This window comes from Chironomus tepperi, unplaced genomic scaffold (genome assembly GCF_022539635.2).
Source record: "Chironomus tepperi strain 1889 unplaced genomic scaffold, CSIRO-AGI_Ctep_v1 contig_409, whole genome shotgun sequence".
In the NCBI taxonomy this organism is placed as follows: Eukaryota; Metazoa; Arthropoda; class Insecta; order Diptera; family Chironomidae; genus Chironomus; species Chironomus tepperi.
Genome location: NW_027226531.1, coordinates 62,502 through 76,753, shown reverse-complemented (window position 1 = coordinate 76,753; position 14,252 = coordinate 62,502). Strand labels below are relative to the sequence as shown.

General features: G+C 35.5%; 3 protein-coding genes across 3 annotated transcripts; 2 read left to right on the top strand and 1 right to left on the bottom strand.

Annotated features, from left to right (window-relative positions):
* Window positions 1–1,765: 1,765 nt before the first annotated feature.
* On the bottom strand, window positions 1,766–3,724 carry LOC139096916 (lipopolysaccharide-induced tumor necrosis factor-alpha factor homolog). Its single transcript, XM_070648671.1, has 3 exons — window positions 3,664–3,724; window positions 2,928–3,032; window positions 1,766–2,028 (listed from the first exon to the last, which is right to left on the bottom strand). Exons 1-3 carry the CDS (start codon window positions 3,722–3,724, stop codon window positions 1,766–1,768), a joined length of 429 nt encoding a protein of 142 aa, XP_070504772.1.
* Window positions 3,725–4,967: 1,243 nt separating this feature from the next.
* On the top strand, window positions 4,968–9,948 carry LOC139096978 (mucin-2-like). Its single transcript, XM_070648740.1, has 7 exons — window positions 4,968–5,106; window positions 6,712–6,828; window positions 8,018–8,368; window positions 8,454–8,563; window positions 8,647–8,681; window positions 8,842–8,957; window positions 9,019–9,948. The coding sequence occupies exons 1-7, from the start codon at window positions 5,058–5,060 to the stop codon at window positions 9,837–9,839; spliced, it is 1,599 nt and encodes a 532-aa protein (XP_070504841.1). The 5' UTR covers window positions 4,968–5,057; the 3' UTR covers window positions 9,840–9,948.
* Window positions 9,949–11,967: 2,019 nt separating this feature from the next.
* On the top strand, window positions 11,968–13,984 carry LOC139096915 (chymotrypsin-1-like). The gene is made up of 9 exons (XM_070648670.1): window positions 11,968–12,061; window positions 12,114–12,227; window positions 12,430–12,750; window positions 12,843–12,952; window positions 13,036–13,070; window positions 13,220–13,335; window positions 13,397–13,507; window positions 13,599–13,846; window positions 13,913–13,984. Exons 1-9 carry the CDS (start codon window positions 12,004–12,006, stop codon window positions 13,982–13,984), a joined length of 1,185 nt encoding a protein of 394 aa, XP_070504771.1. The 5' UTR covers window positions 11,968–12,003.
* The last annotated feature ends 268 nt before the right edge of the window (window positions 13,985–14,252 follow it).

Below are 14,252 nucleotides of genomic sequence, written 5' to 3'. Positions count from 1 at the left end.
GTTACTGGTTAAGCATCATAAAGCATGTACAGATTCTCTGTTTTGACATCTAATTGACATTCCCGCATTACTGTTCAACTTCAAGTTACTTTTGGAACATCAGGGTGAAGTGAAGCTGCTGATAGAGACAATATTGAGCTTGTTACTGATGATATTCAGAAGGTAGCTAATGATACAGTCAGCAACAGATGCTTTGTAGTCCAATTGCAGTTCAGTTGAGTCCAGAGTTGGCAGGACTTTGGAGTTCGGACTCCAAAAGTCCAGACTTTGAAAATCCGGACTCCACTTTAAAGTCCTGCCAACTCTGGTTGAGTGTTGCCAATGCTGGTTTCGATTTTAAGATTTCACGGAGTCTCGGTCACGACAATTTCTCGAGACCGAGACCGAGACATACCGGATAGACATAGATTATTTGTGATTTTAGTGATTGGACCTTAATCTATGTTTAATGATAACATAATTCGTTCTCAATATCCCTAATTGTCAAAAGTTATCGAAATATAGAGCTGTCTACAGACGTTCTTCAAACGCGGCAATGGGCCCACGTGCACCCCAGCCAAGGAAGTAAGAATGTGAACTTAATTTCACCATTTCGTAGAATTATTTTCTATTTGTTTATTCAAGCACATCTTAAGGTCAAGAAGTCTATACGAGAATTATTTCACATGAATACAGTCCGGTAAGCTTATTATGATAAGGAGACTCATGCAAGTTCAACTATAACACATTTTTTAATTGCTTCATCAGCCTGATAACTTTTGTTCTTTATTAAATGATGTGCTGGAAAATCCCTTAATTTGATTATAATTCTTTCATACTTTTTGAATGTGTTGGATCTTTTAGTGGCCCGAACAGACATGGAACATACTTACTTCGCTGGTCGTACAGATCAAGTGTGATCCATGACCTCCCCCAGGTGTCGCCTGGAGCTGGTTCTATCGGTGGCTTCCACCTGTCAATAGCCAATACCAAGTGCAATACTATCTCTATCGATAGCTTCCTTCCAAGAGTTCTTTGGACGTCCACGAGCTCTTTTACCGTCCAGAAAGTCAGCTTTGCAGACCTTAATTAATGGAATATCCACAAGCTGTTATACTGTTCTATAATTTGACTAAGCTTTCTCGAAATCCCGTTCCCGATAAATTTTCGGTATCGGGATCGGGATTGAAATTTTCGGGATCCCGGGATATCCCGATCCCGATAGCGAGAAAGCATAAATTTGACAGACATTTATGGAACCGAAGTCATTTTGCAATTTAAAGGACATGCCACTCTAACCTTGACTTCAACCAAACGACACCAGCAACTAAATGGCAAGCCTGATTGCATTTTCAGTCAAGGCTTACCAACAAGGTGTGCCAATACAAATAAAAGGTTGCCCACCAAGTCAACTTCGATGAAATCAGGCATTAGGCAAGAGTTGGGTCGTCTTGGGGTTTGAGTCAACGTTGACAGGACTTTAGGAGTCAATCTTGACTGGTTTCTAATCGGAATTACAAGTCTGGTTCCGTTGGAGTCCGTGGATCTAGTAGAGTTCGAACTTCAATGAAGTCGGATTCCAAAATGAAGTCCTGCCAGCTCTGGAAGTTTTCTGCGCTGTTTGTTTTTTGGGAATATGCAAGTGTGTGTAAAGGAAGTCACATTAAGCTGGAATTTTGGATATTTAAAGGCACAAAAAAATTTATTAGATTTAAATTTAAATTTATTGATCCACAATTCAATTCCAAGTCAGCATCAACACTTCATACAGCATATAAATCATGTTTTATCCATAAATACCGATAATGCTCCGACAATAAGGACACGTGTGCTTTTGCGATTGACAACTCTTTGTACAATATGGTATTAAGCAACAACCAAAGAAGCAGCCTAAAAAGGCAAGCATAATAGCAATTATATGAGTTTTTGATGTCGCAAAGGTCGAAACTTCGGTTGATATTCTGGATCGACAATGTGGGCATGTCATAACAACTGAATCAGGTCCCAAGACTTGTGGTTGTTGAATGAATATCTGTTGTGGTGTTGGATCTAGTGGAAATAAATGAAATGTATCAAAAACTAGTATAGACTTGGTCACTCGTGATCGACGGATGTTCATTCTTTCCCAAAATATTCTATTTTAGGTATTTTTAGGTGTTCAGATCATTTAGCTTCATGGACCGATTTCTGACGTACTGGTATGGTACAGACTCGAATGGTAGGATGCGGTATAGGTGTCTATGATGCAATACAGTGATATACAGTGCAATACAGTGCAACACAGTGCAGTACAGTCCATCTAGTATGATATACATTACGGACTGCACTGTAGGCAACGGGTCCGAATGACGGATATCCATACCATCCGTTACCGGTAATTACCGGTAATATCCATTACCGTTACCGTTCATTTATATGGATTATCCAACGGTAACAGATTTTTAACTGTCGGTAGCAGTACAGGAGAAATTGGCCCTAAAGCTGCGGTAAGGTGATTTTTAGCCAATAATTGTTAAACGCAGTGCTGGTCGGTATGCTTTCTCGTCCCGGAAAATCCCGGGATCCCGATCCAGATCCCGAAAATTTATCGGGACCGGGATTTCGAGATAGCATACTGGTTGGCTGATTTATTTGTCGCAGTTCACTTAAGTGACCAAAGCCGTTCACGACATACGGTTAATACACAGATTGCCCACCACTGGGATTTAACGATTGAGAGTACGTCAGACCTCAGTATACAGTGTGTAGTGGCATCAGAACCACTTCTTTGATGACATTACTGCCTGTAGTCCCTGTGGTCCGATATCAGCTTGCAGCATTTCCACTACATATGATTCTCCTGCCAATTCTCGTACTCATAACAGCTTGATTGGCATCGCAACAATTAGGTACCAAAGTGCTTAACAAAAATCTAATAAATTGACAATATTGACTTAAAAAAGACTTACACTGTCCATATTGAGGTGGTTGATCATTCATCGGTGGTTCCATTAGTGTTGAGTATGGAGGACTTGAAGGCTGACCTATCATACTTGTTGAGATTGGTATTAATACTTTGAATTGCAGAATTAAAACTGATTTAATTGTCGAATTTTGCCGAATTTTTATATGCAAAAAAAACATATGGGCTTAGCCGCAAATAACGTTCTATTTTTATTCAAAATTTCAACGGAAAAAATTATTTTTTTTCAAAAACAGAATACTAATTATGTTAATTAAACTATTTTAAAGCATGATTAGCTTCCGTAGAGTAATCTAATCTTAAAAAGGAACATAAAATCTTTATGCTCCCACAATTTAAATCATAATAAACACATAAATTTAGCGATTTTTATTAATTTTTCTGAAAAATTTTGAAAAATGGAACAAAAATTCACACTCAGTAATTGAGATATTTTTTGAGTTTTTGCATTAATTAAAGCACTAATCATAGCAAATTATATGCCAAAATGTTGGTTTTATGAATTTCTACAATTATAACTATCAAAAGTGATCCTAAAAAGTCCAACCAAGGAGAAAAATGCCTTTAACTTCAAATTACTGAGTGTGAATTTCTAAACGGCCATGCCCATATACAATTTAACAATTGATGACATATGTAGCACATGCATGGTAAATGTGAATATTTCACCACTTTTTGAGAATGAAGGAGTTCCGGAGAAATAAAGTTAATCCAAAAATTACCGTCCGGTTTACTTCCAATGCTTAAATCATTAATCTCATCCTCACCAGTCTTAATTTTCATTTTTTTTTTTTTTTTTGAGAATATTTGAGTATTTGATTATTTTTTTGTGTAAATACACAAATTGAGGAAGATTGGAGATGGAACTGATCGTATAAATATTTTTTGAAGTGGGGATGAGAGAAATGTGATTTTTTTTTGATTTTATATAATTTTGATGATTTGTCTGTCAAGTATTAAGATTTTAATTAGTTTCTTTTAACAGACATGCTCATTGTCATCTTAATGAGCATGTCCATGAGAATATAATTAAGCATGCATGATAATCATAAGCATGCTTCATGTCTGTTCAGGTTCAGATATAGAAAAATGCTTGAAATTGGTTAATTGATCCAAAATCTGACACCAAGTTACTTACTTACTGGAATCATGCTCCAACTTGAAGCCTAAGTTGCTACAAAATGCCTTCCATCTGACTCTACTGCTGGCTGTATCACAAAGCTTGTACAAATTCTCAGTTTTGACATCTAAATGGCATTCCTTTTTTATCGTCCAATGGCTTGTTGCTTTTGGAGCACCTGGACGCCTTTTGTCTTGTGGATTCCTACCAAGGGCAGTATAGCAAGCTTGTGTACTGGCACCATATTGACATGACTCAAATTTGATGTTGGATTCGATTTAAATCCGGCGACATGGGAGTGTCCGAAGCTGGATTTAATCGAATCTGGTCAAGTGCTAATGTCATACTGACCTAAAGCTGGATTTTTGATCATTTTCAAGCCATATGTCCTGTCTAAAGCATGCAAAGGAAGGCTGTGAGTCGAGTTTCATGTCAATAAACTTGGAAAAGGCACAACTCATGACCGAAGAATTCCTGGATTGGATGTGTTGAATAGGACGCTAAAGTCCTTAATGTCCCAAACTGACAAAAAGATCGAGAAAGATAGAGCTGTCTACAGACATTTCCTATGTGCGGCAATGGGGATGCCTCGTGAGCCCCAGCCAAGGAAGTAAAGTTAGTAAGGAACAACTCATGAAAATGCAAAAACAGACATACAATAAGAATTATAAGACATAGAAGATCAAGTAAAAAAAATTCTCTCAAAAAATTGATCAAATTATGTCAATGTGTTAGTGTATTTTGTGTATTTACACAAAATCCCCACTTTTATGAGCAAAAATTAATTTAAATCTCAAAAATCGAGTAAATTTCACCATAAAATGAGATTGACATGCCTGTACATAATCCCCACCCAAAATTATTTAAATAAAATACACAACACACATCACAAAACTTTTTAGTTATACCTTGCCGGTCATTTAATTTGTGACTGTCGGGAAAGAAACATTAAGTTCCAAAAAAAAAAAAATAAGACGTGATTGTTAAATTAAGGAAATGTTAAAACTTTTACTTATAATTCCGATATTACAAGTTATTTGTATATGTAAGTATTCATATTGGCAAGCATATGGCATAGAAATGGACCTGGAATCTAGAACCAAGGCAAGGAACTCTAATTTCAGTTTAGATTCGGTTCAAATTCATCCTGAAGAGTCAAGTCGGTCGATTGTTGGATTTTAGGCCACTTCTATGCCATGTGCTACACGTTAGGCACTATCATTTAATTATTTAAATTTAAAAAAAAATATATAAAAGTACTTATCAGTATTATAATCATAAAAATGTTCATTTTGAACGTTAAAAATGATTAAAAAAATACTAAATGTATTAAAATTTTTGTACAAAAAAATTGAAAGGCGAAAGGCCAACTTAAGGCTGGCGTGAGTCTAAATTGAGAGCTAATCAAAATGCAGATGCGAACAAATTAATAAATTTTGAAATTTTATTTTTAAAAAAATTTTAAAATTAATTTTAATTAATTAATTTATTAAATTAAAAATTGAATGTTCAATTTATATTAAATTTGATATTTTTTAAATTCAGTGGTAGACAATAAATTTTGTACCATGGCACACCATGGTAGGAGATCATGACTGAGTGTGCCGTGAGACACAAGTTGTGCACCACTGCATTAAATTGGAACTAAAAAAATTAAATTTTTAATTAAATAAAACTACTAAATTATAAATTATTTTAAAGAAATATTTAAAAAAATTAATATGAATCTTAAAAAAAATTAAAAAAAATTTAAAAATTTAAATAATTTAAATATTTAAAAAATTTTAAAATTAAAATTAATTAAAATTAATTTTTTAAGAATAATTTTAAAAATAATAAAATGAATTTAAATTAATTTTAAATAATTTAAATGAAATTATGGTTTTATAAAAATTGAAAAAATTTGAAAAATTAAAAAATATTAAAAAATTTATTAATTAATTTATATTATTTTAATATAATATATATTATTTTAAATATTTTAAAAAGCTAAAAAAAAAATAAAAAATATTAAATAATTTAAAAAAATTAGAATTTAAAAAACTAAAAAATAAAATAAATTAAAAACATTAAAAAATATTAGCAATTAAAAAAATGTTAAAAATTTAAAAAACATTTACAATTAAAAAAATATTAAAAATTTAAAAAATTAAAAAGTTAAAAAAAAATTAAAAATTTAAAAATTAAAAAATTTCAAATTAAATCAGAAATTAGATCAAAATTAGTTGAAAATTATTTTAAATTAAATTTATTTTTGTTAATTTATAATTAAATAATAATTTTCAATTTTTTTAACAATATTTTGAAAATAATAAATATCAATTAAGCTTTTAAATTTAAGTTTTAAATATTTTTCAAACATTTTATTTGTTTTTTTTTTTAATTTTCAAAATTTATGCAGTAATTTTTTTAAAAGTTAATTTATTAATACGAATTTTTAATTTTAAAATTATTTACAAATTGGTTTAATTTTTATTGCAAAAATTTTAAAATTTTATTTTTTTAATTATATTTTATTATAATTTATAATTTATAATTTGCATGAAATTTTAAAAAAATTTAATTTTTAATTCAAATTTTCATTTTTTTTTTCGATATTTTACTCAACAATATTAAAAATTTAATAATTTATTTAATCAATTTCTTTTAGCGGCCAATTCAGAAGTTCAAAAAGCAACACAACAAGAATCACCATGGTTGGTTTACTTTGAAGTTAAAAATAAGCGATGCGGTGGAGCGATGATTGATGATTATCATGTCTTAACCGGTATGTATACAAAGGGAGGTGGTGGCTGGGAGGGGACAGGAAGGGAAGTTTTGAGGGTCCGAAATTCTAGCAAACTTAGCATTTTGTCTTAGGTAGATAGGAGGGTCAAGTCCCAAATTTTGACCATAACCCCTGTTGCGTCCCTGAAATAAATTGAAACGATTTGTTTGATAATTCAGTTCAGTCTATTAATCTTCTTAATAATAATAATTTTGCATGTAAATTGATTATTTTTTATTGACGGGAATTCCAGTGATTTCATTCCTTAAGCTGATATGAACTTGTTTGACCGACGAGTCGTATTGTCTTGGAAATTGAAAGCGTAATCAAATTGAGAGACAGATAAAGTCAGAGAGAATTATTCGAAGTCTCTCGGGTCTCAAGTGTTATTCGGGTCTCGTCGGAAGACACTTGGGTCGTTCGCTAGTCACTCGGGTCTCTTGGGAGTAGCTCGGGTCGCCTCGGAAGTCACTCGGGTCTTCTCGGGAGTCATTCGGGTCTCCTCTGGAGTCAATCGGGTCTCTTGGGTCTCCTCCGAAGTCACTTGGGGCGTTCACGAGTCACTTGGGTCACTTGGGTCTCTTGGGAGTCACTCGGATCTGTAGGAAGTCACTCGGGTCTTCTCGGGAGTCATTCGGGTCTCCTCTGGAGTCAATCGGGTCTCTTGGGTCTCCTCCGAAGTCACTCGGGTCTTTCGGTAGTCACTCGGGTCACTTGGGTGTTCTCCGAAGTCATTCGGTTCTCTTTAGAGTGCACTGAGGCTTCTCAGGAGTCACTTGGGTCTCGGGAGTCATTCGGGTCTCTTCGGGAGTCAATCGGGTCTTCTCGGAAGTCACTCGGGTCTCCCGAAAGTCTCACAAGTCTATCGGGTCTCCTTAGAAGTCATTCAGGTCTCTTGGGTCTCCTCGGAAGTCACTGGGGTCTCTCAGGAGTCACTTGGATCTCTCGGGAGTCAATCGGGTCTTCTTGGAAGTCGCTCGGGTCTCCCGGAAGTCTCGCGAGTCTGTCGGATCTCCTTAGAAGTCAATCGGGTCTCTCGGAAGTCACTCGGGTCTCCTCGGAAGTAGCTCGGACCTCCTCGGGAGTCTTTTGGGACTCTTGAGATTCACTCTGGTCTCGAGGTTTCTCCCATCAAGTCTGGAAATTTCCACTTATTACTAATATTTATTTTCACTTTTTATTATCACAGCTGCTCATTGCTTTGATAGCATTAAGACCTCAGAATATGCAGTTTTAAGAAAATTGAGAGAAGCAATCAAAATAAGAATTGGTGAATGGAAGACAGAAACTGATCCTGATTGTGGTGAAGATGTTAGTGACGAGATTTGTGACACAACAGCTGATATATTCCCAAAACAAGTCATTATTCATGAGAAATACAATAAAAGACATTATGATAAAAGGTATCAATATGATATTGCAATTATTAAGCTTGGATGGCCACCAAGGAGATCTGAGGTCATCAGTGTACTTCGATTGGCAGAACCCGAACGATGTCAAGAGGCAACAAGTGGAGAATACTGGAAAGCAACTGGATTTGGTAAGAATTTACATGGAATATCCCTTGATACCTTTAGATGCACTTAGTGTCGATATCAGTAAGTAACATTAACTTTCATCCACAGGTGGAGGATCAAAGATCAAAAAAAGGATGGAAATGATTTTACTGTCGCATGAAGAATGTGTCAAGAGCATCGATCAATCACATCTTAAAAAACTCAACGCGGATGTTCATGTGAGTTAATACTTAATAAAGCTTGTTATTTGGACATAACTTCCAAATGCATCCTTTATTGATGATAATTCTAATTATTTCAGGTTTGTGGACGAGGCTTAAGTGGTGAAAAGACATGGTAAATTAGTTAAATTAAATAATTCGATCCGAAATCCAACACGACACCGACGTGACTCTGACTTAGTCCCGATCACAGTCCAAGTCATGCCGACCTGTTGTCGGATTTTGTATCGATTAACCGACTTGTTCTAATCGTTCCTTTATTTTGAATAAATTAGCAAGGGTGATGCAGGAAGTCCAGTAACAAATCTTGTCGAAGGTATTCCATATCTTCAGGGTATTGTGACCTTTACGGACGAAGATGAATGCGTTGAAACTGAGACAAACACAGCATGTAAGTAGTCTTTGGATTCACTATTCCCTAACCAGAACTAACTTTATACACCAAATTGTAGCTGTCTTCTTAAGAGTTCCATGCTTCTACGATTGGATTCACTCCAAAGTTCCAAACATTAGTCATGCATTCATTGAAAAACCAGAACCAAAGCCATCATCCAATGAAGATACAGGAAGTATAGAAGTTATTACAGTTGGTGAGTCGACAACTGCTCGTCCACTCGGAACAACTCTTGGAAATAGAAGGAAACCTGAACCAGTTACAACAACAACACCGAGGCCTAGATCAACGACTAGACCAACAACACCAAGAACAACGACAAGATCTACAACAACATCTCGAAGAGTTGTAACAACACCAGCTGTTGTTACGGAAGCTGATGAAGGAAATGGTCAAGATGGAAATGATCAAGATGAAAATGGTGAAGGTGGGAATGGTGGAGATGGAAATACTGAAGATGGAAATGGTGAAGATGGACAAGATGAACAAGGCAGTCAAGAACCTGATACAACAGCAAAAGTAACACCAAAAACAACACCAAGATCAACATCAAGATCAACATCAAGAACAACATCAAGAACAACACAAAATCAAGCCTCAACACGACCATGGAGAAAGCCAACAACGTCAAAACCAAAAACGACAACAACAGTTGAGCCAACAGTCGAGTCAACTACAGAAGATGAAAGCATTCATTTCAAGGACCCAAGTAAAACTGATGGGAGTTCAGAATTGGATGTCAGAGTGGCTGCAGATAACACTGAAGATGAAATTGAAGAAGTAACATCAACAACAACAACTGCTAAACCTCCTTCTCGAGGAAGAACACAAAAGTATGTTAAACCAACTGCAAGATCAAAATATTCTGATGATTATTGAAAGTCATTTAACCTAAGAAATTGAATAAATTTTTGAGATTTCCTTTTCAGATGTTTAATTTGAGCTCAAATTTAATAAAAAGTTCTTAATAAAAATTTAAAATTTTAAACTGATTTTGGTATGCGGAAGCTATTGAACCATTTTCCTTAACTTAGGTCAGTAATGAGCAGCCTGTGTGTCACCAAATTTTTCAGAAAATTCCATGAACCGTCTGCGGTATGCAATTTTGGTCGAGGCTTATCACTAAAGTGTGCAGCGAAAAATGAAAGGTTGTCCACCACTGGATTAGGCGCATGTTAAGCAATTGTTGTGTACAAAGTGCAAGCAGTGTTGGCAAGAGTCTATAAGAAGATTGACTCCATTGGAGACTGGTAGAGTTCGGCTTCTACAGAGGTCTGCACATGGACGTAGCTCCATTGATCCTAATTGCATCTATATTATAAACACCCAATTCCTTTGCTGATACAAGAACGGAAGCCATGTGAAGCCATTTTGTGAAGCCATGTGAAGCCGAAAATTGAGGGGTATCAGGGGGAATGTGGGTGTAATGTGATGCCACATGAAGCTATGTGAAGCTGAAAATTCAGAAGATGGGGCGCCACGGGCGCTTCCGATACTCTAGTTATTGAATTGAACGTAAAGTTCTTTAGTAAATTGAAGAATTTGATACAAAATTTCCAAAATGGAAGGGTTGGGAGAGTCAAATCCTTTAAACCTTCATCCCTCCATTCCTCCTCTGAACACACCCCTGTCAGTTGACAGGAATCCTAGAGTTATTAGGCATCAGGGCAATTTCGCGTCTTACTGTTAATATAGCGACGTATTGGATATGGAACACGTTGTGGTATTCTGGGAAGCTTCTGCAGGTTCTCTGTCAATATATCCAGTCCATGAAAGCTGGTTCACTGTGACATGCCTTATGATATTGCGCCTAGTGTTGCGGCTATTGTAATATTGTGCCACTGTTCTAGGAGGTTGTCCACTTATTATGTAACGCTCTCATGGCTATGGGGAGGAGGGGAGTGCATAGAGGATTCCATGGAGGGCTTCATATAGGTTTCCAAAAATGATTCCATAGAAGGTTAGATATCCATTATGTCATGATAGGAAGGGGAACAGCCTCTGATTTGTGTAGTAACAATTACACTGGGACATTATTATAAACATCGTGTCTGTATTATGTATTTCAATGACACACACATCAACTAAAGTCGGATCACATTGACTATAAAAATCTAGGAAGCTTGAAGATGTCAAAGGTAATGTTGATATGACTTAATATCCAAAATCTGGATAATTTTTTACTGTCAAAAAATCTGAAGATTTATGCCATTTTGAGCCTTAAGAATTGATAATAAGGCACATAGTTCAGTTCTTGCCTGAGAAGTCACAAGATGTAGTTAATATGACGGAAATGTGGAATTACTGAGAGAATTGGCCACAAGCATTTGTGAGAGAGTTGATGACATGACTGAGAGGAATGTTAAGCTATGGAATTTATAATTGTAATGCTGATAGACAAAAGACAATGATTATACGACTATGTACACAAATGACAGACAAATAAAATTTTAATATAAATATGAAACACTGAGCTCTTTGGGGACTGTTCACTTATTACGTAACGCTCTTAGAAGGGGACTGGGATTAAGCTTCCAAAAGTCTCTCGTTCACGTCGAATTCTTGGGACCAAGATTGAGACTGAGACCAATTACTGATTACCGAAGACCGAAGAGACCGAAGACGACAGAAGACGACCGAAGACGACCGAAGAGACCGAAAAGACCGAAGACGACCGAAGACGACCGAAGACGACCGAAGACGACCGAAGACGACCGAAGACGACCGAAGACGACCGAAGAGACCGAAGAGACCGAAGAGACCGAAGAGACCGAAGACGACCGAAGAGACCGAAGAGACCGAAGACGACCGAAGACGACCGAAGACGACCGAAGAGACCGAAGACGACCGAAGACGACCGAAGACCGAGTAATACACCATAAATGAACGTATCCTTTTGGCTCTCAGAGAGCTTACTAATTATAAAAAATTCCATTTTGGTGGGGGTAATTTTGTATTAATATTCAAATTAAAGATAATGAGTAAGACTTCATTTTGATTGTGCATCGCTAATCGACAGTAACTTAAATTGAGTTTAAAAAAAATGTTAAAATATTTTTTTTTTATTTTTATTATTCAGATTTGTGTATATAAGCCTGCATGTAAGTTAAATGACAATTTATGAAATATTGTTAATTAAGATATAAGTTCTAGCTTTTCAAAATACCAAACTTAAGCTTGATATAGAACCACCATGGTTGGTTCAGCTTGAAATTAAAAATGAGCGATGCTTCGGAACGTTGATTGATAATTTTCATGTCTTATCAGGTAAGTCATATGATGAGACTTTGGATGCTGGAATCCAGACAAATCCAAATTCTGACTCTATTGGAGTCAATAACGCTAAAATTAGACTTTTTTTGACCTGCATGATAACACTTTGGAAAAAATATACCAAAATTCGTAAACTTATCAATTTTGAACATTCCCAATTTTTACTGACCTTTATATACACTTTTTATTATTACAGCTGCTCATTGCTTTGATAGGATTAAGACCTCAGAACATGCAGTTTTAAGAAAACTGAGAGAAGCACTCAAAATAAGAATTTTATGGATAAAAGATTTTGATTGTTTTAATGACGAAAGTTGTGATATTTTACCAGAAGAAATAATTTATCATGAGAATTATAATAAAAGACATCGTGATTTAAGGTATCAATATGATATTGCAATTATTAAGCTTAAATGGCCACCAAGGAGATCTGAAGTCATCAGTGTACTTCGATTGGCAGAACCCGAACGATGTCAAGAGGCAACAAGTGGAGAATACTGGAAAGCAACTGGATTTGGTAAGAATTTACACGAAATATCCCTTGATACCTTTAGATGCACTTAGTGTCGATATCAAGGGATACCAAGTAATATTGACTTTCATCCACAGGTGGAGGATCAAAGGTCAAAAAAAGGATGGAAATGATTTTACTGTCGCATGAAGAATGTGTCAAGAGCATCGATCCATCACATCTTGATAAACTAAGGCCGGATGTTCATGTGAGTTAATCCTTAATAAAGCTTGTAGTTTGGACGTAACTTCCAATTGCTTCCTTTATTGATGACAATTCTAATTATTTCAGGTTTGTGGACGAGGCTTAAGTGGTGAAAAGACATGGTAAATTAGTTAAATTAAATAATTCGATCCGAAATCCGACGTGACTCTGACTTGGTCCTGGTCACAGTCCAAGTCATTCCAATCTGTTGTCGGATTTTGTATCGATTAACCGACTTGTTTTAACCGTTCCTTTATTTTGAATAAATTAGCAAGGGTGATGCAGGAAGTCCAGTAACAAATCTTGTCGAAGGTATTCCATATCTTCAGGGTATTGTGACCTTTACGGACGAAGATGAATGCGTTGAAACTGAGACAAATACAGCATGTAAGTAGTTTTTGGATTCACTATTCCATAACCAGAACTAACTTTATACGCCAAATTGCAGCTGTCTTCTTAAGAGTTCCATGCTTCTACGATTGGATTCACTCCAAAGTTCCAAACATTGATCAAGCTTTCATTGAAAAACAAGGCGGTGAAAAATTCTCTGTCAATGCGGGTGGGTTCTTAAAATAATAAATCAAATTCAAATAATTTTGTTCATTTTGATTTAAATTATATAAAATAACCCAATACTACTTTCAATCTAGACGACGAAAATTATGATGATATATCTGAGGAGTCGACAACTGCTCGTCCACTCGGAACAACTCTTGGAAATAAAAGGAAACCTGAACCAGTTACAACAACAACACCGAGGCATAGACCAACGCCTAAGCCAACGTCAAGATATGCAACACCATCTCGAAGAGTTGTAACAACACCAGCTGTTGTTACGGAAGCTGATGATGGAAATGGAGATGATACAATGAGAACATCAACAGTAACTATCCAAGATGTATTTTTAGTGCTGATTAACTTTGCTTGTTAACTAAATTCTTCAACATTTCTTTTGTTTCAAAAGGATGGAATGAATTGTGGTGTAAGTGAACCGGCTAAGGCACGTTTTTTGTTCGTCTCTCGTAAATTAATTTAAAATGAGCAACTAAATTACCAAAAAGTGCATAAATCGTTGAAACCCTAAGTCATTGTAGTCGTGAATAAATAAATTAGTGAAAAATTATCTAACTAAGTCTAAAAGTGCAAATTTGAATCGAATTTTAAACTTTCCATTTCAAAACCCAACACATTCATAAGTCTATTGTAAACAAATATTAATGGACCAACAAAATTCACCAAATATAATCATTCATCAAAAGACACAAAAAAGAGGACTCAATACGTCACCATCAGAAGTCCAACCA